Source organism: Ascidia mentula, chromosome 5 (genome assembly GCF_947561715.1).
Source record: "Ascidia mentula chromosome 5, kaAscMent1.1, whole genome shotgun sequence".
Taxonomy (NCBI): Eukaryota; Metazoa; Chordata; class Ascidiacea; order Phlebobranchia; family Ascidiidae; genus Ascidia; species Ascidia mentula.
In genome coordinates this window covers 19,932,444-19,957,095 of record NC_138570.1, presented here as the reverse complement: position 1 = coordinate 19,957,095, position 24,652 = coordinate 19,932,444, and the positions used below count along the sequence as shown (strand labels likewise).

At 38.6% G+C, this 24,652-nt stretch overlaps 2 protein-coding genes across 2 annotated transcripts; one reads left to right on the top strand and one right to left on the bottom strand.

Annotated features, from left to right (window-relative positions):
* Positions 1-19,746: 19,746 nt before the first annotated feature.
* Positions 19,747-21,918, bottom strand: LOC145903165 (cathepsin 8-like). Its single transcript, XM_082991238.1, has 7 exons — positions 21,858-21,918; positions 21,609-21,751; positions 21,230-21,454; positions 20,997-21,173; positions 20,460-20,628; positions 20,220-20,361; positions 19,747-20,001 (listed from the first exon to the last, which is right to left on the bottom strand). Exons 1-7 carry the CDS (start codon positions 21,916-21,918, stop codon positions 19,878-19,880), a joined length of 1,041 nt encoding a protein of 346 aa, XP_082847364.1. The 3' UTR covers positions 19,747-19,877.
* Positions 21,919-21,959: 41 nt separating this feature from the next.
* Positions 21,960-24,153, top strand: LOC145903164 (uncharacterized). The gene is made up of 3 exons (XM_082991237.1): positions 21,960-21,965; positions 22,573-22,852; positions 23,060-24,153. The coding sequence occupies exons 1-3, from the start codon at positions 21,960-21,962 to the stop codon at positions 24,151-24,153; spliced, it is 1,380 nt and encodes a 459-aa protein (XP_082847363.1).
* The last annotated feature ends 499 nt before the right edge of the window (positions 24,154-24,652 follow it).

The following is a 24,652-nucleotide window of genomic DNA, read 5'->3' as shown; positions in this document are numbered from 1 at the left end:
ACGTAATACCGATGTATAATGCTTTATGTTAGTGCCATTGGGTAAGTGTTGCTGTGGAAGTGACGCCTAGTTGCAATTTACTAACAAAATATCATCCTATGGCTCTCTTCTGCAGGCTTGTGGAAGCGTTTAAAATTGCTTTTAAACGAAATTCGTTGTCAAATACAAATTAAACTTCGTTATTTCAAAGGTTTTGAAGGTTGACGTCACTCCACACGACTGTAACCTTTTGGTGAAAAGTTGAGGTTTTGTTGCTTGGCATACAGAACTCGAGATAACATACGCTCTGCATTTATCCACACCGGTGGTCGATTATTTTGCCGCACCAGCAGGTTTCGAATATCGGCAAAATCCCGATCAATTGTTTTATTAGGTGTATGTGGGACAAACGCCTTTATCGGTTGGATAATTGCCCGCTCACCAGTCGCCGATCAACTTTGTAACTCAGCATTTAATTCTTTGGCGCCCTCAGGCGGTTTGTATTATTAAAATTCTAGCATCGAATTTAAATTAACAAAAATTGACTAAAATCGTATTGACTCAATTTGGGACGGAAACATGTTGTTCCATGAAGCACCTGACCTCTGACATCACCTGTTTTACGATTTGTTTTGTCAAGACTCGCAATATGGAAGCAGAACGCACTAGTTTAACCATGCCACGCATAAACCAAGGAAATCCCCATCGACCATCTGTGAGGTGGTTTGAGTATTTACCGAGCTGAGCGCTCTCAAATTGTTGACGTCACAGCTGACGACAAACTTTATGTAAGCAAAGTCACCTAAAGTTTAACATTACACAGAAACAACTTTAGGGCGTTATTTAGCATGTTTGAGGGCTGCTTTCTTCCTAAGCTGCAACCTTCTGTACGAATAATTAAGAGCATGCGCTTTTGGCCTCGACTTTACAGATATTTGTCAGTCATAAGGGCTTCCGGTATCACTTAAACCATGCGGGATATTGCACAAAACAATCCTATGGAATCGTTTTATTATCACTCCATACATATGTCGACCACAGGTAAATAATACAAATTTTTCTATAAATGGTAACCGCTCTAATGTCAGCGTGGAAACAAATCCTGGTTGGATGTTCACGAGCAAGTTAACGTTTTCATTTGTTCTTCAAGATTCACAATGTTCACTTATTCATTTGAAACACAAACAAAACCGGAAATAAGGCCTTGGATTAAATAGGACACCTGTGGTTTCCCTTAACATTCGGAGACAAAGTTCCTATTGTATTTCCCCTTCCACCTCAAGCACTGGGGATTTCCCCATCATCATCGGACATGAAACCTCATGCGATCAAATAATATTAAATATCTCGGGGTTTACAATGATGACAGACTATAACCTGGACAACTCACGTTCATCATTTGAAAAAGACGTTGTCACAAGCATGAGGCACTTTTTATCTGTTGCGTAATTATCTTGATATTGAAGTGGGTGTTTGAGCATGTATTGTATTTTATTGACCGCGTGTCGTTGCAAGATCACGCTAAATTTCTAAAGAAAGGCACAGAAAAAGGGCGAGACACACAAAGCAAAACGCATCACGCTTCAATAAATTCAAGGGTGGCATCCGCCACATGGCTTCTGGGCAGTCGACGATGGTAAGTAAGTATCTACTTCCTTGTGATGGCGGTAGAGGACCAACAATATCAATATCAACGTGGTAAGTCATGATGGCGGGTGATTGGCAGCATTGGTCAAGCGCCCGACCCATATACCAAGAAGAAAATCTGATCGGGATTCGTGGCCAGGATATCATTGGTCGAATCCCGGTGTGGTCAAAAAAAAAAAAAGTTTGAATCTTTGCACGTTGGCACTGCAAGCATTGTCGAGCCCACTCTGCAACTTGCTTGTTTAAACCGCCGCACAAACCTTGACGAAATGATTGTTGTTCTGACTGATGGATGGGCTAGACCAGTGTTTCTCAAACTTTTTTTCTGTACCGCCCCCCTAAACACCTTAGTCATTTAACAACGCCCAACAGAACATACAAAAATCACAAGGAATTTATTTTCAATTCATGCGATTGGTGAGGTTGGTGGAATGACACAAATTTCTCAATATCAGATTTCATGTCTGACAAAAACAATGGTAAGTTCCTCAACTGCCGAAATCAAGACGATTTCTTTTTATATCTAAAAAAGTGGTGAAGGCGCTAAACGCACGTTCCACCAAGTAAGAGCTAAGATAATCAGGGAAAGGTGCTCGCGTACCACCTGGAATGCGGTCGCATACCACTAGTGGTTATAAGTACCACCGGTGGGAAACACTGACTTACGCTACAAGAGAAATTTTTCCATGTCATCAAGCGCCCCCCAACTTGTGAAACATGCTGTGCTTTGGTAAGAGTAATGTGATCCAGATTGATTGCAGGATTTTGAATGGAGCCAATCACTGCTTTGGATAATGTATCAGCAACACAATTTTATTTACCTTGTACATGACGAAGGTCCGTTGTATATTCGGATATGACGGACAAGTGATGCTGTTGTCTTGCCGAAAAGATCCGATGCCCTTGTAACGCAAAAGTCAACAATTTGTGGTCGGTGTAGAGGGTAAATATGCGGCCCTCCAGAAAGTATCGGAAGTGCCGAATAGCCAGATGAGCCGCCAGCAACTCTCGGTCGGAAAGCGCTGTACTTCATCTCGTTAGCACGCAAATGACGACTAAAAAAAGGGAGGTTTGCAAACCCCGTTTATATGCTGTTTAAGCACCGCTCCTACAACCCTATCAGATGCATTAACAGTCAGGGCGACTGTGGTATCACGATGTGGATGGTTAAGTTTCGTTGCATTTGCCAGCGCAAGTTTTGCTGCGTCAAAAGCACATTGCAAATCACGAGACCACTGCAGCTGAGCATTCCTTTTGGACATGGAATTATAAATGGGGGACATGATACTTGCGGCAGAAGGAATAAATCTGTGATAAAAGTTTATCATTCCAGCAAATCTTTGCAAACCATTAACAGCGGTGGGCCGAGGAAATTTTTCTATGACTTCCACTTTACTGGACAAAGGTTTTGAGCCTTCGGCATCAACCAAATGACCTAGAAACTGGATTTGTTTTTTACAAAAACACATTTGTTTAAGTTGATTAGAAGGCCAGGTGTAGTTTATGTTGACTTGGGAAGTGCTGGTCACCAGTATGTCGTCCAGGTAAACGAAAACAAATGGTAAAGATTGACAAACCTGGTCTATAAGCCGTTAGAAAGTCTGGGCTGCATTATTTAGGCCGAAAGCATTCTTAGGAATACAAACAATCCAAACGAAGTTATGATAGCAATTTTTTTGGATGTCTTAACCTGGTGGTAGCCCCGAACTAGATCGATCTTAGAAAATACCTTGGCGCCGGACAACCGCGATGTTAAAGTCTTGAATATGCGGAATGTTGTAGCGATCTGGCTGGGTAAACACATTTACGCGGCGGTAGTCACCGCAGGAGCGAATTTTACCTGATGACTTTGGTACCATATGTAGTGGTGCGGCCCAAGGACCAGATGAACGACGAATGATCCCCATTTGAAGCATCTCGGAAAACTCCGCTCTAGCGATTGCAAGCTTTTCGGGAGATAAACGACGTGCCTTTGCATGAACCAGTGGTCCATTAGCGCAAATGCGATGCTGGACCTTGTGTCTGGGGGCAATGCTGGAAAACTTCGGTGCGGTTAAAGACGGAAATCGTGAGACAAGATTTGTAAAAACGCCAGTAGATGTGGTCAATTTGCAAATGCGCGACGATTTGTTATGTTTTGTAGGAATGCTGGCGAACGATTATGAATGAACAAGGCAACTGTGACGTATAGATCTACCAGCAAGGAATGTGCACGCAGAAAGTCGGCTCCCAGAATAGGTTGCGATACAGCGGCAAGTATGCATTTTCAACGAAATTTGCCTGCTGCGAGTTTGAGCATCTTTTTCCCAAAAGTATTCATCCTGCTGCCGTTAGCTGCCGTTAGCTGCCGTTAGCTGCCGTTAGCTGCCGTTAGCTGCCGTTAGCTGCCGTTAGCTGCCGTTAGCTGCCGTTAGCTGCCGTTAGCTGCCGTTAGCTGCCGTTAGCTGCCGTTAGCTGCCGTTAGCTGCCGTTAGCTGCCGTTAGCTGCCGTTAGCTGCCGTTAGCTGCCGTTAGCTGCCGTTAGCTGCCGTTAGCTGCCGTTAGCTGCCGTTAGCTGCCGTTAGCTGCCGTTAGCTGCCGTTAGCTGCCGTTAGCTGCCGTTAGCTGCCGTTAGCTGCCGTTAGCTGCCGTTAGCTGCCGTTAGCTGCCGTTAGCTGCCGTTAGCTGCCGTTAGCTGCCGTTAGCTGCCGTTAGCTGCCGTTAGCTGCCGTTAGTTTCCGTTAGCTGCAATTAACTTGATTCCTTTAGCTTGCTGTTGACGAGCAAGATGTGAAGCCGGAAAAACGCTTACCTCAATTTCTGACTTGCTGCAGTGCATGTAGATGCACGTGGAGACGCCGCGAGCGCGTTGCGCTTGTCTACCTTTGCGGCAGCCGTGAACGCATAGCACTCCTCGGCCCTTGCCTTCCATAGAATGGTAGCACGTTGTGCAAAACACGTGGGTCGTCAAAATCTTCTTTTGCGAGTATAATTCGTATTTCTTCGGGCATCCTTTGCAGAAAGATATAACAAAAAAAACACTGCTTACGGCGACCTAACAATGACAGCATCTCATTCATTAATTCTGCTTGAGATCGGTCTCCAAGTTCAGATATATGTAACAGTTTATGCGCTCTTTCATAATCCGAGCAGTCGTAAGTGTTTATTAACCGTTGCTTTAGTGAATTGTACTTATCGTGATCCGGTGGGTTTTCCAATAAATCCAATAGTCTATCGGCGCTTGCTTGATAATGGGATGAAACAACGTAAAAATACTTCGTAGCCCAAACTGGGCTTCGGCTTGCCGTTTTCTTGTCATATATTGCGTTTTGCTTTGGCCAGCACTGCCGTGTGTCCACCTAACGTCACATGCAATCTGAATATTTCTTATTTCTGGTGGATATTGTTCACTTTTCGCGTGACATACAATCGATTTGATTTGTGGTCATTTTACCGTTTCATTACCATTGTTCTTTATAGGATACTCATAAGCATCAAACCATCAACTAAGGTTGTTGTTTCGTAACCTAATCAACTTGAAATACGACAAATCCATTGACAAGATTACATCGCAACATGAACAATGAAGTACAGATCTCATGTGTGCCATTATCTTAGATTCCCATATTCTGTGTGACGACATAAATCAAAATTGTACATAGATATGATGACTTGTATTTACAACGTGTTACACAAACTCAGTTAGTCAAGTATTCATGCACGTGTTTAATACAAATACAACTTGGCAGCAAACGATCAGTTATTTAGCAGGGATGTACATGTATGTCTTCGACTGCAACGATCTACGATCTCTCGTCGAATCTTCCTCTTATAAACCAAGCGTTCCATGCATGCATTTAACACCACAACTGACTCGTAATGGAAAAGTGTAACAAAGTGCCCAGCAGTCACTTAATTTGGGTTGCACACTTTGCACTCTGGTTTTGATGAGAAATTATTCACTTCCAGGACCGAACAGTTTGAAATCTTCTTAGTTGACTTGAAGGTAGTGATTGCGTTGATTAAAACTCTTTCCAAAGAGGCGAACAGAAAAACAAACAAAGTCCGTTGAGTAAAGCAATATATATGGAGATAAACATCGTACAGAAAAGACATGAATTGATTGCAAATTTCAGTCCCCTTTTATATGTTTTTGACCGTACTGTATGTGGACGATTTGAATCTTACCTCACAACACGGCTAGTTGTAATAGGCAAACCTTCAATAATGTAAGCTAGTCTTTGATGAAATCGAGATCAGTTGCTGACTTCGAAATGCATATTTTTGTCCGAGGTACTCCGCACGTTTGTGTAAGGTTTTTTTTTATGAGTTAGGTTGGTAACCTTGAAATACGACAGACACATTTACAGGACAACGTGGCATAATGAATAATGAAGTGTACAGAACTCACGTATTCCATTATCTCAGATGGAACACAATACTGGGAGTAATTCCTCTAGTCTGTATGACCACAAAACTCAAAATTGTAAACATACATATGGAGGCTTGTATTTACAACGTGTTCCACAAACTCAGTTAGTCAAGTATTCATGCACGTGTTTAATACAAATACAACTTGGCAGCAAACGATCAGTTATTTGGCAGGGATGAACATGTATGTCTTCGACTGCAACGATCTACGATCAGTTCTCTCGTTGAATCTTCCTCTTATAAACCAAGCAACCAACCCCAGCACCATAACAAGCAGGAGAACGATGAATCCAACTGATATGTAAACACCTTTCATGTGCTGCAAACCTTCAGATTTCAATGCTTCTTCCACATCTGCACATATGCACATAAATAGGTAAAGTTAGATATGTATGGTGAATATTAACTCGCACAAATTTATTAAAACATAAGAAAAATATTAATCATTGTCGCAAATTGCTTGGTAAGAATATGAATGATAATAACTAGAATTGATATATCACCAGAATCCAACATATCTCTGTATGAAGAACGAGGTATAATAAATGATAATATTTATCTAAACTGTATTCTCACCAATGCAAGTTTTTTCTTCATTCCCAAGATAGCGGCCTTTAAAACAAGAACATTGAACAACTCCAAGTTCATCGTTACAGAAATCTGAACATCCACCATTTTCCTACAATATGCATAAATTTTGTAGTTGCTCAATTAACGGGAAACATTTCATTTGCGAAGAATTGACCTCTTAAACAAAATCTATATTTGGTGTGCGAACAATTATGAAATTGCATTCGAAAGATCGAACCAAGTTTATTCTGCTTTTGTATCATGCAATATTGCAAGACTGGCAGACTACGTTTTTGTTACAAATTCAACATTAATTTTAAATTTAGTTGCGATTGCATGTTAATCTATTACGTCATCGGAAAACAGCCTGCAAAATTTTGTTTCCAAGTAGATTACCCTGTTTACACATATCTCCTTGTACCACTTACCTACATGCTATAAACTTGGCTTGCATTCGTCGTGCAGTTTGGCCTGATGCATATTTTTATCACACAATATACCGAGGTATCTAAACTTTGTGTCACCTCACCTTTCCACACAAATCCGGAGCTGAAACGTAGAATGGTCCAACCGTTAAAATCTCTTCTATATCCGCATCCACTGATCGCCGTTCACGTCTTTGTGAGCAATCCTGTGAAACACATATGTAAAAGTATTATCTTATATTGCTATGTATTTCCATAATTACTAGTTCGAAAATGTATCGTAAAATTAGTTTTGTATTTGTGCAAAACAACCAATATGTTACTGCGTATAAAACCTCACCGGTTGTTGACAATTGTGGTTGGCATTGTCGCATAATTGCACGTAACAGTGAGCGTACAGTGATTGTTCGTTCACAGACACGTTGTTCCACACGAATGAGCGAAACTTAAAGGATACGAAAGTGCTTTGGTAGTTTCTCAAAATTACGATTGAATCTTCAGACTCCATCTCGTGGACAACTTTGCAACTGCGATAATATGATTTTATCTGTAAACTTTTTATATTTTAACTCGAACAAATCTCTAATAAGAAGCCGTCAAACATTTTAATTAAGAATAAAACAAATTTCTATAGACCTGTGTTAATATTGTGGCATGAAATACAAATTAAACAAACACTGAATTTAAATGAGAAATAGTGTGTAAGGTTGAAAATATGTGAAATTTCATGCTTATGTTTTCTGCAATTCTTAAATCACTTTCACTTGAACATAATTGACAGGAATGTATTTGGAAGGTTTTGTTTCAGCGACATTTTTACCTTTCTGTGATGAGTTCATATTTCAAACCTCCTTCATCAGAATCCAGGTTGCTGACCCAGCACGATTTTAACTGACAAATAGAGTTTGAATAAAACAGTGGCTAAACAAGGAATCCTATCACTAATTATGTAAAAAAAATTTCCTAACATATATAATAGAAACCATACATAAATAAACAACGTCTTGTCAGTTCCAATAACGGCAAGCGCCTTTAGGGTCAGCCAACTTGTGACGTAAGTTTAGTTATAAAGGAGTAGAATGGTCAACAAAGTTTTTCTATTAAAAGTTAATTTATTCACAAACTTGACTTCGAGAAATTCATTAATGAATTTATTTATTTAGCATAACATTATGCCATGTGTGAACGCATATATGTGTATTTTAGGCCACACTTCTACGACTTAACTGATGACCAGCAGAGCCTTAATCATGCACAGAATACTGAGACATATTTGTTTCAAATTATTATTGAACAAACATACCCTTAGAGATGTGTGAAACTTTCCACTTCCACTGGCCGAATCAACCTTAGCGTAAACGAAGTTTGGAACTTGGACGATTGAATTTGATCTGAGTGGATTTTTCATTTGCTCGTCACTAAACAACTCAAATCTGATCGTAATATTCCCGACACTACGATGTGAAGTCAGATAACTTTCTTTCCTGTTAAGTTTCAACAAAAGCATGAATTTCACCAAACTAAAAAAGTAAATATATTACAATGCGTACAGTTTAGTTGATATTGCTCCAGAAGCAGTTTTGATATCTCTGTTTAACATTCCTGGAATAAAGCACGATATTTCCCAGAGTGGATTGTAAGTTGTCCGTCTCACAACTTGAGTAGTAAATTTGTAATTGCGAACTTGGTACATGATGCTTACGTTGCTTTGGGATTTCTTTCAAAAACATGTAAAGTATATTTTTGTTTGAATAATTAATAATGAAGACTATGCTCTTGTTACATGATTTTTGAAGGTTTATGGCGTACTTTATCTCAGTCAAGATTAATATGCCTAATTGCTAAGTTCGTTTACAAAACTTAGGTTGATTTAAGTTTTCTACGAAAGTAATTCAGAGAAAATATCAAGAAAATCGCAACTCATTATACGTGCACTCACAAATTACACAAATCATCAGTTAAACTATTCACAACGTGAGTGACGTCTTTAAGTTATGAGTGAAGTCAAGTATTACCGCTTTGAAAATAGGTCAACAACTATAACGACGATGACGTCATTAAGGTGCAAAGTTAGTGAACATAATGGAAGTCACCTCCTACACGAGACTTATCTATTGATTCAGGTTGCGTCAGTGGTGTCGCTGCACAACACATGTTTACAAAGAAAAAAGGCTAAAAAATCATGACTAATTTATAGGCAGAAGTTAAAACCAAACTCATTGTAATCACGCGTTCAACGCATGACCAAGTTGTAATCTCAAACAAAGCGGCATCGAAGAAATGATCTAATTCCCGGTTTAGGCCACGACCTAATCGAACAATTTAGCAGGAAAAACTTGTTGAGCCGGTAGCTGGTGAAGAAATGCTAGCCTTTATAGGTAGCGACATTACAGTTGTGTCATGAACCACGTCATTTAGACCATAAAGCCATATATATAACATAAATTATAAATAAAGCCAAAATAAACATAACTACTTTTCGGACAACAAAGTCCACCTAAACATAAAACAACCTATCTAGGGCACAGGTAATCAAGCTATATAAGTAACAGACTTGATTGACTAAATCGGTAAGCAACTTCAAGTTGCGTAACAATTCCATACGGTATCAACACGTTGGCAATCGCTGACTACATAAGCAGAGCGACTAGCGCTTGACAATCAATGTGTTTCAACTGTTGCTGTGCTAGGGTCTAGGTTGTTGGTTATGGTTTGGTACTGCCCATGTTCGAAGAAAATGTGTCGGCCCCTTTGAGTGCGAGGACCGAGACGCAGTTGTACAACTCGGTTGCCCTAAGGGGGTCACAGTAGTTTTTTCTGCTACTGAACTACCCCACTTTTCTATATAATAACCATATTATTATTAACAGTATTGCTGACCAGATTATTTACTGCAAGATTCAATAAATTCAGATGTACATCGGACAATATTTCTTCACTGAACACAATTACCTCCAGAGTTGAAGGACACGCATCCAGTTCAAATTGGAAAACAGGATTTTTCGCTGCAACTTTACAACTTCCAGGGAGAGAATCAAGACTTGTCATTGTACGATTCGAAATATACAAAATATCTTTTCCGCTTGCTTCCAATTTACTTAACCCATAAGAACTGACACTGGAATAAAAGTTGTTTAAATAACCAAAAGATTGGTGAAGTTGATGTTGTAAAATGTGTCGCTAACTTTTTGAACTATGAAAAAACAATAGAAGCAAATAATAGACGTGTAATATTTCGTTTAAATCAGTAAGAAAAGATCGACATCAAAATGAGATTGTGATTACTTACAATAACTGTGATCACAATTTCATTTTGATTTTTTTTTAGGTTAACTGAAGTTTTATCAAAACAAATTTCATTTAAGCAACAAAACTTATAATTAAAACAAAGTTAAAAGTTGTCGTTCTAATTTAACAGATCAAATGATAATAGAAGTTGATCAATAAATGTCTACAACATCAATAATATTTTTAAATTTTGTATATTTGTTTTTCTATTTTTTTGGTTTAGTTTGGATAAATCCAAAGTAACAATTCATGAAAAAACTATTTAATTCTCTAGCAATTTCTAGAAATTTTAAGTCTTACTTCAACTTGATAGAATTGGTGTTGCATTCCATTTCGTGATACATCTTGCAATCTGAAAATAAATAATATTCTAGTTTCACCTTTCCTGTTTTAAACTGCGCTGATTTTAGATCAAAACTATTCCTGGGTCAATATACCTTATTTTGTCGCAATAGATTTTTTTTTTATTCTTTCTGACTATTATGTTTACATTAATTACTTGAAGTTTTAAAATGAAAGCAGCTGACCGTCACACAGTTAGCTTTGCATCGAAAACCAAAGTAACAGCTTGCAAACACAAGAAGTGCGTAATATCGGAGGCAAAGTTATTTAGTGGAAATGTTTATGGTGACACACAACTGTCCCCGTGAAAACTTATGTGGAAAATATTTGGTTTCAATCTTTCATGAGTCAGACACATAATAACTATGTCGTCCACACACACTAAGCATTGTGCACTACACAGTGTCCGCATTTGTGAATTATGTAATCGGTTTGTGCTTAAGTCACTTTATATGATCGGTTGCTCAACTTGTTCAATCCACTTCATTACTTCCGCTTCACATTATTCTCGAACTTGGTTTAATACAAACCTGAGCTGATGTTGATTGAAGGATGAGGAGTGCCAGAGTAATAAACGAATATTTGAATATTAATTCTTCGGGCTTGAAGTTTTATTATTTGATCCCCGCCAATAATTACCCCAGGATGTGAAGGATCATCAGATAAAATCTATTCAACAGCAAGGTACAGGAGATCAAATTAACCTACTTTCATTTTTAAAAAAATCCGATCCTATTAACTTACGTACAGACCGTCCCTATAGTCTCCAGTATTACCGAACCGAGAAGAAGCTGAAGCAGATATTGTGAAATTACATCGCACTGGGCTTTTCACAGTATAATTACAAGCTAGGTATTGTAACAAGTTTCCATCGCTCGAAGTTGGAAGAACAAGAGTTGTTGGAAGATCGTCCACGTTCAACTCCGAATCACAAGATTGTTCGTTAACTAAAAAACATTTCGTATTTTACGTCCTTGCATGAGATTGTAGAAATAAAATTAAACTGAAAGTTGGCGGAATCAGAGCAAGTCCACTTTTTTCATTACGACTATAAGTTGACAATTTTTGTTATAATATCACTGCACAGCATCGTATAAACTTCAATCAATTGTATACCGCGGCAATTCCTGTTGGGAATCACTCTAAAAAATATAGTATTTTACTTAATTTATGTTGCATTAAACGTTTTTATTGTTTCAGTATTTGACCGAATCTTTAATATTCGACGGAAAAAGACTAATGCTGGCAAATAAGTTGGTGACGTATTGGAAACTGAATCAAACAATTGTTGTTACCTTCGTTAAAAATTGTATTCACAAATACGAAAGTATGTTTAAATCTGATCGTGGTGCTTTGGATATCCTGGGTTCGATTCCCGGTGTAGTAAAAAAATATACATGTTTGTGCTGCGCTATACGGTGGTGGTCACCTTCTCATATGTGAAGCTAGTCTGACGCGTTGTGAGCAGCCGCATAAGTGTAGCTTAATCCACTCTACACGTTCAGACAGGAGAGTGATTACTGCTCAGCAAAAGCGTTGAATTTAGCCCGGACTTTAGATGAAAGTGGTTTCAATGCAGTTCAGCTCAGATTCCAATTTAACCAAATATTTATCATTTTAACACATTTTGTGTGGATATTTGTTTCGCAGATGTTTTTCCACCAGCTCGGTTACAAAACTAATTTTTTTTTGAATGTTTTTGTGTACACTGTATGTCAAGGACGTTAGATTTATTGCAATCTTGACATTATCTGAATCCATCGAAGTCTCATAACGCGTATTTACAGAGTTTAAGTTTCAATCGAACTTTCTTCAAAGCGATTTTTTTTACCAGTTTTAGAATTATTTTCAAATCAAACTAGTTCGAACTTTAGTTTTCACAAAAAATATATAAAGCGTTTAAATCTTAAAGGGTTCAATTGTTTTCAAACGTTTAAATCTTAGGCATATAGTTGCAAAACCTCATAAGTTCTTATGGCAAATAATTATTTGCTTGGTCGACATTTCGGTCGTTATGCAATCGAACTTTATCAGGACAAAGTTTTTTTAAACTCCAAAAACTGTTGAAGTCTTTCAGTGATTCACAAAACGATTCTTTCCGAAATTCAGAAAAAATACAAATATCTTCTTCACTGGGGAAATTTTTACTATTTTAAAAATGTAAAGGTTTAGTGAAGCGTGACTGTTTAACGGTGTTTAATATTCGTCGACAAAACCGATGTTAAACATTTAATAATTAATGAATGCGGTTGCATCTTAAGTTTAATCGATTTGTGATATTCAAATACATTTCCTGCTTGTTTCTTAGATTGTCTGGTTTGTTTTGGTTTCTTACCTTTTATGAATACAAAGTAGGGATTAGGAGAACCTCGCAACGTGGGACAACTCAAATACATGGAACCGGTATCTGATTTCACAATTCCTGTTGTGCTTCCATCACCAGTAAACGTTCCTAACAAGGCACCGTTTGTGTTGCTTCCTTCGTAAACCTACATTAAAATTATAACATAATATAATATATAATAAATTAGCAAGAAAATGGGGATTTCCCTGTACCAGTATTATATCTCTCTGACAAAAATGTCATTTTGTATCTCAATGCATTACACGCATGGTTTGGTTTACGTTCGTTTTGTTGACTATCAAACGATTGGCACCTCTTCAAGCAGTTGTTTTGGAATAGGTTTTCAGATTACCTCATTAGTTGGAGGTTGACTTGTTGTTAACAAATATTAATTAAAAGTGAATTTACAATAAAGAATTATTTAAGTTTTTTTCGAAAGTATGTGACGTAAGTTGTTCCGCATGAATGAGTTGGTTCCATGGTTGGCTTTCAGGTCGTTTTGACATCAATGCAAGAAAATATTAAAACCACGGATTCCTGAATAAATCTTTTAGAAAACTGAAAACAGGCACAAATGTTAAAGTAGAATATTCGATCCGCAAAAATAACAAAAGTGTTTCTCGTCACGCTGACTATTTTTATATCTTTCAGTAGCGAACAGAATATTTATCAACTTAATGTGATAAGTTTGGTTCACGTAAGCACAAGATCTCCCACAACTTAAAGTTAAGGTTGGTTTAGTAGAACTACAGAGCGAGTATTTTTACCGAACAAATGTTGTTGCCGAGTGTTCTGAAGCACAAATGTATTGCAGCAATTCCCCCATTATTTCCAGTGGATAAAACTTTCCCATAACTTGAACAAGATTGTGAGATGCGGAAACCAGTACTGTGTCCACTATACGCTGATGGTCGGCAAGTTGACGAACCTCCACCTACACAAGTACGACGTGTAATATATTCGTGAATAACATATAACGATTTTAACATAATGTCTTTATATAAATACCTGCAGCAACTTGCAGGAACAAACATGAGAAGAAAATAAATTCCATTTCAAATCAAGGGAGAATCTTAAAAATCAACTTGTTGCAATAAATTCTACACATGAAGTTACAAAGAATGTAAACCGATTGTAAAACATCGTAACAATCAACTAGCAATTAATGCCACTAGGTGCGCCACTCCCACGCTTTCGTTGCTATGACAACGATATAAACAATCATGTGAAAATATGGATTCAATGATAAAGCATGACCTTTTTTGAGAAGAAACGTTTGATTAACCGTTCCATCGAACTACATGCGTACAAACCTGTTTTGAAACAGCTACAAAACTTACTCTTGTGACTAATATCAACACTACATTATTTTTATCACATTCTTCTGCTCACGTCTTTGTTTTGTATTCGACCAAACAATTGTGAACTTGCATTATCTCTATTATATTCCTGAGCCTCCAAAAGGAGTCCACCGATCACCGCGACCTGCACAGGCTGATTCCTGCAGTCATTTATTTTCCCTGACTTGCATTATCTTTATTGTAAGGTAACCTGTTGTTCTTTAGACGTACACGCTTTGTGTTGTCGAGGATACGTACTTACTTCACAGAGAAACGTTAAATGTGGCGAAACTGAGGACAAGGATTACAATGTGAGCTACCAATGTTAATCGACAATTTCTTGTAATGCGACCCAAGTAATTTGCATCCAAGTTAGTTAGATCTCGTATTATTTCTTAACACTTTTCTTTACCTGTCCCTCGACACCTTCCTGTCCCAGGCAACTGAATGCGGACAAACAGCTGCAAGACTCCCGGCTTTATAGAAAAACTGCATTACCACTAAACACGCAGCAGGTAACTTCCCAACCACATGAGGTGAAGTTGTTGCTACTTTTAGCAATCGCGACACGCACCGCCTAACACTAATCTTGTACCAGGTACTGCATGACATCATGAATATGTGAATAAACATGAGGTGATTTCAACGCGCATCTATGCACAGAATATTTAATGTTTCATGCTTTCTATGATATGAGCAGACATCGCAACAGAGGTGATACGCAAACGTTTTACTTGCAAGAGAAATTTTATTCTAAATCGTCGCTTGCGGCACAACCAACAAAAGTAATAGAAACAGGTAAATATTTTAATGAGAGAACAACTCCACATTCAGGTCAATACCTTATATGACGACTTGACAGATGATAATATTTTATAGTAAATGTCAAGTCTTTGAGGCAGGAACGATTCTCTGGCTTTAATATTTTTCAACGTCACCATCGATTTACATTGGAATTTACGTTTCAAAGTTGCCCGAATGCAGAAAGACCAAAATTGCCGTCGTGTGTCAGAAAAATGACGTAACAATATGTGCACTGAAGCCTGGGGGCAGAAAGTTTCACATTTCGGTTCTGATTTTATTTTATTTACAATATTTTGCTCCGATCGAACGTTTCAGGCGACTTTATTAAAACAAAATTCTCGACCTCTCACAGATTTAACTCAATGTTACTTAAACCCCTGGGTGCGGTCAGGTTTCGATCAGTTAAGAATTTAATACCAGGAGGGTAAGATTAAACATAACTCTTTATATCAAGGTTATTTTTACAATCAATTTGTCATTAATAAAGGTACACATTTTTTACAGACATGTGGTTGAAAAGTGTTCGCAAAACGACATTCGTTTGCATTATTTCCTGTTCTTCGTTTGCATTCAGAATATCAGACACATTCAACTATTATTCTGGGTTCAACCATCCCGACTTTTATAAATAGGTGTTTTCAAAGAAGCGTTGGCAAATTGTCAATTTCAAGTTTTTGTGGCAAACGCTACTTTTAGCAATCGCGACACGCAGCACCAAGCGCTTACTTCATCATCTAATCTCGTCTCCCATCAAACAACCTGAGATTAATCTTGTACCAGGTACTGCATGACATCATAACACTGCAATCACAGACACCCAGTAAACACGGTAAGGAGATTTGAACGTGCGTGCAAAGCCCAGCAATGTTTATTGCTACCGGGTTTCAGGACGCTATATATAAATAATTACAACGTTGATCACAAACAAAGGAGAGTTTGTTCATCGTATGCATGTTCTCACTTTTATTTCGGTATCAAACATCACAGAGTTGTAATTCATGTATTAAATTTTCTATGATATCTGCATTCACCACAGTGGAGAAGATGACGCGCAACGTTTTGCTTGTGGCTCACATCCACTTAGATCAGAGACGCACAAACTTTTTGTTAATGCCGGCCGCATTGCGCAAACTTTATTTCACCAACGGCCGCCAGTGAGTCCATACTGATAATTTCGCATTTACCTATGCCTAAAATTGTTATAAAGTTAACAATTTTTCTTATTCTGAGTATACTCAGAATTATGAGAAAACCCGTGAGTTTTGTTTTCTTATTCGGTTTTAACAATGTATGGCGTCAATACAAAAGTACTTTCACGCATGTGTACGGCTGCATGAATTAGCATCCACGACCACATGAGGCCGTGCCGCGGCAAGTTGTGCACCCTAGACTTAAATAGATTGTACCACAAATAATACAAATTCCAGACGGAAGCGTGAATTGTGGCTGAAGAACCAAAGGTATTAACCAAAGCATGGACAATCATAAGGCATTAATTTTAACCAAAGACAAAAAGCATGATAATTACAAGGCCACATGTTTTTCGCATTGGAATTTACGTTTCAAAGTTGCCCGAATGCAGCAAACAAATTTCAAGGCGCGAGTCAGACAAAATGACGTAAGAATCTGCATTGAAGCCTGGGGCAGAATGTTGAAACTTGAAGTTTTTTTTAACACAAACCTTGTGACTTCTCACACGCTTAAATCAATAATCCACAACCCCAGGGTGCCCCCGGTTCCGATCAGTTAAGCATTTATTACTGGGATGTAAATATTAAACATGGATTTTTGTTCCTTTGATATTAGTTTTATGGGCACTTGATAATATTGAATTTACCCAAATTTTTAATTGCGTTATGATGAATTGCACTCTTCAATCGCTGCATTTTTTATTTCTAATTTGTTCTCCAATTTTGCGATACATAAATCTAATATAACTTGAGTAGAATTTGATTGGGAAATCCTATTTGTTCAGTACATTTGACATAAAGTCGCACGTGATTTCCTATGTTCTTCCCTAGCATGACTTTAATTGAAAACCCGATGCAGAGAATTACACTAAATACATCTTTATTACTTCATCAAAACTACTTTGATAAAAAGTTAGTCAAAGATTTAGTCACACGCATTAAGAAATACACTTTCAGTATGCAAGTACACATAGTTAACACACAAAGCAAAGAGTATTATGTCATTTAACAGAAGACAATCAGTTACTGGAAATCCGGGTTAAACTTTACACAGGAAAACTGGCGCCATGGAGACGACCAACAAACAATCACCAGAAAATTACATGGCAACGTTATCCTGGTTGCTACGTAGTTACCTCACGGGCTTTTCAAGTGTGGTCGGACAGGTACCGCATGACATCATAAATATGTGAATAAACATGAGGTGATTTCAACGCGCATCCATGCACAGAATATTGAATGTTTCACGCTTTCTATGATATGAGCAGACATCGCAACAGAGGTGATGCGCAAACGTTTTACTTGCAAGAGAAATTTTATTCTAAATCGTCGCTTGCAGTGGAACCAACAAAAGCAATATAAACAGGTCATTTTTGATAAGAGAACAAATCCACATTCAGGTCAATACCTTACATGACGACTTGACAAAAGATAATATTTTAAAGGAAATGTTACTAAGCCTTTAAGCGAGAAAGATTCTCCGGCTTTAATGATTTTTAACGTCACAAACGGCTTGCATTGGAATTTACGTTTCAAAGTTGCCCGAATGCAGAAAGAGCGAAATTGCAGTCGCGTGTCAGACAAAATGACGTAACAATATGTGCACCGAAGCCTGGGGGCAGAAAGTTTCACATTTCGGTTCTGATTTTATTTTGTTTACAATATTTTGCTCCGATCGAATGTTTCAGGCGACTTTATTAAAACAAAATCTCGACTTCTCACACACTTAACTCAATGTTATTTAAACCCCTGGGTGCGGTCAGGTTTCGATCAGTTAAGATTTTAATATACCAGGAGGGTAAGATTAAACTGGACTCTTATGTTATGGTTATTTTTGCAATCAATTTGTCATTATTAAAGTTACTTATTTTTTGCAGACAGGTGGTTGAAAAGTGTTTGCAAAACGACATTCGTTTGCATTGTTTCCTGTTCTTCGTTTGCATTCAGAATATCAGGCACATTCAACTATTATTCTGGGTTCAACCATCCCGACTTTTATAAATAGGTGTTTTCAAGGACGCGTGTGCAATTGTCAATTTCCAGTTTTGTGGCAAACACTACTTTAGCAATCGCGACACGCAGCGCCAAGCGCTTACTTCATCTTCTAATCTCGTCTCCCACCAAACAACCTGAGATTAATCTTGTACCAGGTACTGCATGACATCATAATACTGCAATCAAAGGCACGCAGTAAACACGGTACGGAAATTGAACGTGCGTGCAAGCCCAGCAATGTTTATTGCTACCGGGTTTCAGGACGCTATATATAGATAATTACAACGTTGATCACAAACAAAGGAGAGTTTGTTCATCGTATGCATGTTCTCACTTTTATTTCGGGATCAAACATCACAGAGTTGTAACTCATGTATTAAATTTTCTATGATATCTGCATTCACCACAGTGGAGAAGATGACGCGCAACGTTTTGCTTGTGGCTCACGTCCATGTTAACTCCACCGCGGATAGATTGTACCACAAGTAATATAAACATCCTGACGGAAGTGTAAATTGTGGCTGAACAACTAAGGTATATAATGATAACTTAACGGTTCACATTCCTTCGTAGAAATTGTCGAAATATCAAACTGTTAAAGCATGGACAATTATCCGGCATTAATTTAAACCAAAGACAAAAAGCATGATAATTACAAGGCCACATGTTTTTCGCATTGGAATTTACGTTTCAAAGTGGCCCGAATGCAGCAAAGAAATTAAGAATCTGCATTAAAGCCTGGGGCAGAATGTTGAAATTTGAAGTTTTTTAACACAAACCTTGTGACTTCTCACACGCTTAAATCAATAATCCACAACCCCAGGGTGCCCCCGGTTCCGATCAGTTAAGCATTTATTACTGGGATGTAAATATTAAACATGGATTTTTGTTCCTTTGATATTAGTTTTATGGACACTTGATAATATTGAATTTACCCACATTTTTAATTGCGTTGTGATGCATTGCATTCTTCAACCGCTGCATTTTTTTTCTAACTTGTTCTCCAATTTTGCGATACATAAATCTAATATAACTTGAGTAACATTTAATTGTGAAATCCTATTTGTTCAGTACATTTGACATAAAGTCGCACGTTAGTTCTTATGTTCTTCCCTAGCATGACTTTAATTGAAAACCCGATGCAGAGAATTACACTAAATACATCTTTATTACTTCATCAAAACTACTTTGATAAAAAGTTAGTCAAAGATTTAGTCACACGCATTAACAAATATACTTTCAGTATGCAAGTACACATAGTTAACACATAAAGCAAAGAGTATTATGTCATTTAACAGAAGACAATCAGTTACTGGAAATCCGGGTTAAACTTTACACAGGAAAACTGGCGCCATGGAGACGACCAACAAACAATCACCAGAAAATTACATGGCAACGTTATCCTGGTTGCTACGTAGTTACCTCACGGGCTTTTCAAGTGTGGTCGGACTGGTCGAAAACTATTTTATTATTTTAGTCAAAATATGCGAGTCCTTGTTACGTTTTTATTCTTCTTGGCACATTGACAATTTTTAACTGTGGTCTAGCTTTCCTCTGGTGAGTAGCAACCCACGCCAACAGGATAAATTGCTCGTCCGGAAACAGAACAATTGTTGTCTCGATCTTTGGCAATTTTCTTGAAACCCGAATCATCGTCAACTCCCCAACTGAGTAAATATTCTCAATTTGAGAAGTTTTAAAGTATTTTTAAGAAGTTTTCAAAGACTTTACCAACAAGGATATATCTTATTAAAGGTATAATTGTACACGATTGAAACGATAAACACTTTGCTGATTTGTTGTAGTTTGGTTTTGTTCCACATTGGTAACTAATGTTTTATAACATGTTGTCTTATGGCGTTTACACAAAAATATGATGGTATACCTGTTCTTGATAATCCAGTACTTGTCTTCGCCATGTGGTTTGCTCTGATCTTTTCCATAACCAACGACCAACACTGTGTGACGTAACGCGTTTTCGTTCGTTGGATTTAAACCTTTTTCCCAATCAGGATCATAAAATATATCTGAAAGTTCATTGCACTGCTATGATATTTAATATTTGCTCGCAAAGAGGCAAATTTATTTACAGTTAAATTATAAGAAGTTGTTTTCAAAAAGTTACCTTCATAGTTGGTGTGAGCGTGGAATTTGGATTTATTTGAAACAACCAAACTGACAGCAACCGGCCCAACTTTCGCCACCACATTTTCAAGTTCTTTTTCACATCTTTTTATTTTCTTGAATCCTTTGATTCCGATACGTCTACAAGGTCCATCTCTGCATCGTGTTCTCTGTCCAATGTAACAGCTCAAATTGTCGTACACATATTTTCACCAAATCACGATGTATGTTATGTAACTTTTTATTTACGAAGATCTTTTCGTAAATTTCGATTACATTGGTTCAACCTAATAAGTTTTGCTGATTTTGATGTTTGGTTTCTCAAACCAAACCAGTACTGGAAGATACAATTAAACGTATCTCTTTTCAAGACTCTCAATTACAAAAACCAGTACTTTAGTGGTGGTTGCGTTATAACTCTGGCAATCTACAAGGTACTTTAGTAATGGACGTCTATGGGAAGTATGTTATGAGGAAAAAAGCACACTGAAGATCCAATTATTGCTTAATATTAAAAATGGATTTTCGTTGAACAAACCTTGCCAATAAAAGGATATTCATGCTCAAAAACGAGTCCATTCCTTCGAATGTAATTAAACGCCCATTCCAGATCTCCTGTTCCTCCACCCTTTTTGTCACAATCAACTAATTGTTGTTCAGAAAGTTTGACCAATTCTCCATTGTTTATCTTGTGATGAGATTCAACGGCTGCTACCTGCATATTTAAATCACAGTAGTTATACTAGTTAGGCATTTGTTACGAACGCTTACTGCACTGAATATCCAGCAAACGGGTAACTCAGTTCCTTGGTCTTGCACCGGTGTTACACAACCCTTGTCCCTCCAGTCAAAACTTTCAGGGTTGGGTTCCTCAATGCCAACATCTGGGTCAGTTTCTTGAGGTTCTTCGCACAGTTTCGATGCTCCGAATAACAAGGGTGGTCTGTAACATTCTGCCACATTCCGATCGTCCATCCATGGAATTTCATCGTTTTTCTGTGTGGAAATGTATTTAAACAAACGTTTATTCAAACTTAGTAGGAAGTCATTAGGTTAACAGGTTTCGCAGCCCAGGCATCGCAGTCTAGCTGGATCAGCCACTATTGTATGAAACATTACTGCATTGTTTGGACATGTGTTGTTTTTTTACCCGATCGCTGAACTGTGTCAGTGAAATCCTGTATGTGAACTTTCCAGTCTTGAAATCTTCATTGTGTTCTTTCACTTCAGCTAAACTTCTTTCCCAAATAATTTTTCTTTCACGAAGTTCGTCCTCGTTTAAATATTGTTTATCTGCAAACCATCGAAATAACTGCAACATAACTATAAATGTTAATTGGGTGTAAAATAAGAATGAAACTTATTGAAGCAATTTGGTTGAAACCAGGAATAAACGTACTGTATTTTGCGATCCACTCATTCCATACTTGATCTACGTCATCATCAAGATCGCCAAACATTGTTCAGTACGTTGAAGCAAAAAAGTTATGCCTACATAAAAATGCCAGTAAGTGTAAACATGATAACGGTATATGATAATTAATCAGAATTGCTCTTCTGGCACTTAGTTTCTAACGTGTTTATTGGAAACCAACGTTTCGTCTGCCATCCGGCGAGACTTCTTCAGGGTTATGTCAACAGTAAAGCATCACGCACATAAAACACTAAAAACGTAGGAAAAACGCAGGAAAAACACAAGGAAAAAGGAATAGATAACACTGGCACCGCTTGCATCGTCACGTGAACCAGGTGTGTAGCGGGGCGTAACATTTACAACAAGTTGTTGTATACAGCAGGAAAATATACGCATTGCTCCTTATCGTTTATGCAATTGTCGTTTTTATGGATGTGGAGCGTCTCCAGGAACAGACGTTTTGTATGATCGTCCTCCATCTCTAGGATTTGCACGTCATCAAAGTTAACTCGGTGGCCGAGTGTGGCAGCGTGTTTTGCCAGTGCTGTCCTCTGGCTGTTCTTCGCTGCAACGTCGCGGCGATGCTCTTTTAACCGGGTCTGTAACCTTCTCCCTGTCTCGCCGATGTACGCTCCACCGCAGTCCTTGCACGGAATGTAATAGACAACGCCTTTTGGTTGGACCGTGCCCTTCTCGATAGGACCACAGTGGCCACAATACCGTTGGCTCTAACACCCCTAGGTCATATTTGTCGGCTGCACGAGAACTTCGCAACAACCAGAATATCGTCATATTGCGTGCCGACAAGGGCAATCGAACGGTGGTCATGAACCGTTCCGAATATAACACTAAACTGCTGGAACTTTTAAATGACGCAAAAACTTACAAAAAGTTGTCCAGAAACCCGACCCTGTCTTTAGAACGAAAGATAAACCGCTTCATCGGTTACTTACACAGGGAGCGTGAGGCGTTATCTGTTGGTAAGTTTCGACAGCTGCATTGCACAGACGGTAGGACGCCCGAATTGTACGGGCTTCCCAAGGTCCACAAGCCAGGCGTACCCCTCAGACCCATTGTTTCCTTTATCGGGTCCCCGTCTTATATGCTCGCCAAATTTATAGCAAGGATTATTTCCCCTTTGGTTGGGAATAGCCCATATCACGTTAAAAACTCACGTGAATTTGCAGCCGAATTGAGGGATTTGACAATAGCGGATGGTGAATGTATGGTGTCCTTTGACGTCGTGTCTCTTTTCACCAATGTGCCAATATCGGTAGCTGTTACTAATGTCATGGCACGCTTAAAAGATGACAGTAACCTTGAGCAACGCACGTTGCTATCCTGTGAGGATATCGCAGAAGGGCTGAAATTATGTTTGAACGCCACCTATTTTTCCTTTCGTGGTGTGTTTTACCAACAGGTGTTTGGTACGGCGATGGGTTCTCCCATCTCTGTGGTAGTGGCGAACATTGTAATGGAAACAATTGAGGATAAGGCACTCGCCACTTTTGCGCATCCTCCTCGTTACTGGAAGCGATATGTCGACGACACCTTCGCCATCGTTGACGAAGCACAGCTCCAGTTGTTCCTTACCCACATTAACCATGTGGAAGATTCAATCAAATTCACTTTAGAAAAGGAAAGTGGTGGTAAATTACCGTTTTTAGATACAGAGGTTATCCGTGATGAGAAAGGTTTGATCAGCACTCGTGTGTATCGAAAGCCGACGCACACCAATCGGTACTTGTCGTTTAAGTCGGCACATCCGATACAACACAAGACAGCGGTAGTGCGGTCGCTGATGGATAGAGCCGAGGCTCTGGTTTCCCGAGAAGAAGACCGTGATAAAGAGGTGAAGTTCATAAAGAAGGTACTGCGGAAACATCAGTATCCGTCATGGATGTTTAGAAGAAAGCCTGCGGTCAAGCCACAAGAAACAGCGCCAACTACCGGTACGATCGTTTTGCCATATGTTCCGGTTCTAACAGACACGCTAAGGCGTATGATGTTGGACTATGGTATTGCGGTCTACACTAAGCCACACAGAACACTGGGCAGGATGTTGTCTCATCCTATCGAGAAGGGCACGGTCCAACCAAAAGGCGTTGTCTATTACATTCCGTGCAAGGACTGCGGTGGAGCGTACATCGGCGAGACAGGGAGAAGGTTACAGACCCGGTTAAAAGAGCATCGCCGCGACGTTGCAGCGAAGAACAGCCAGAGGAAAGCACTGGCAAAACACGCTGCCACCGAGTTAACTTTGATGACGTGCAAATCCTAGAGATGGAGGACGATCATACAAAACGTCTGTTCCTGGAGACGCTCCACATCCATAAAAACGACAATTGCATAAACGATAAGGAGCAATGCGTATATTTTCCAGCTGTATACAACAACTTGTTGTAAATGTTACGCCCCGCTACACACCTGGTTCACGTGACGATGCAAGCGGTGCCAGTGTTATCTATTCCTTTTTCCTTGTGTTTTTCCTGCGTTTTTCCTACGTTTTTAGTGTTTTATGTGCGTGATGCTTTATTGTTGACATAACCCTGAAGAAGTCTCGCCGGATGGCAGACGAAACGTTGGTTTCCAATAAACACGTTAGAAACTAAGTGCCAGAAGAGCAATTCTGATTAATTAGTATGCCTGGCAACAAAAATAGCAGGGTATATGATAAGTTATCACTATTGCCGCGTCAGGACATATTATGTATTACATCATTTTGCTGCGTATAAGTTTCTCTGCATATACACTGAAGTCACACTCCAACAATGCACAAT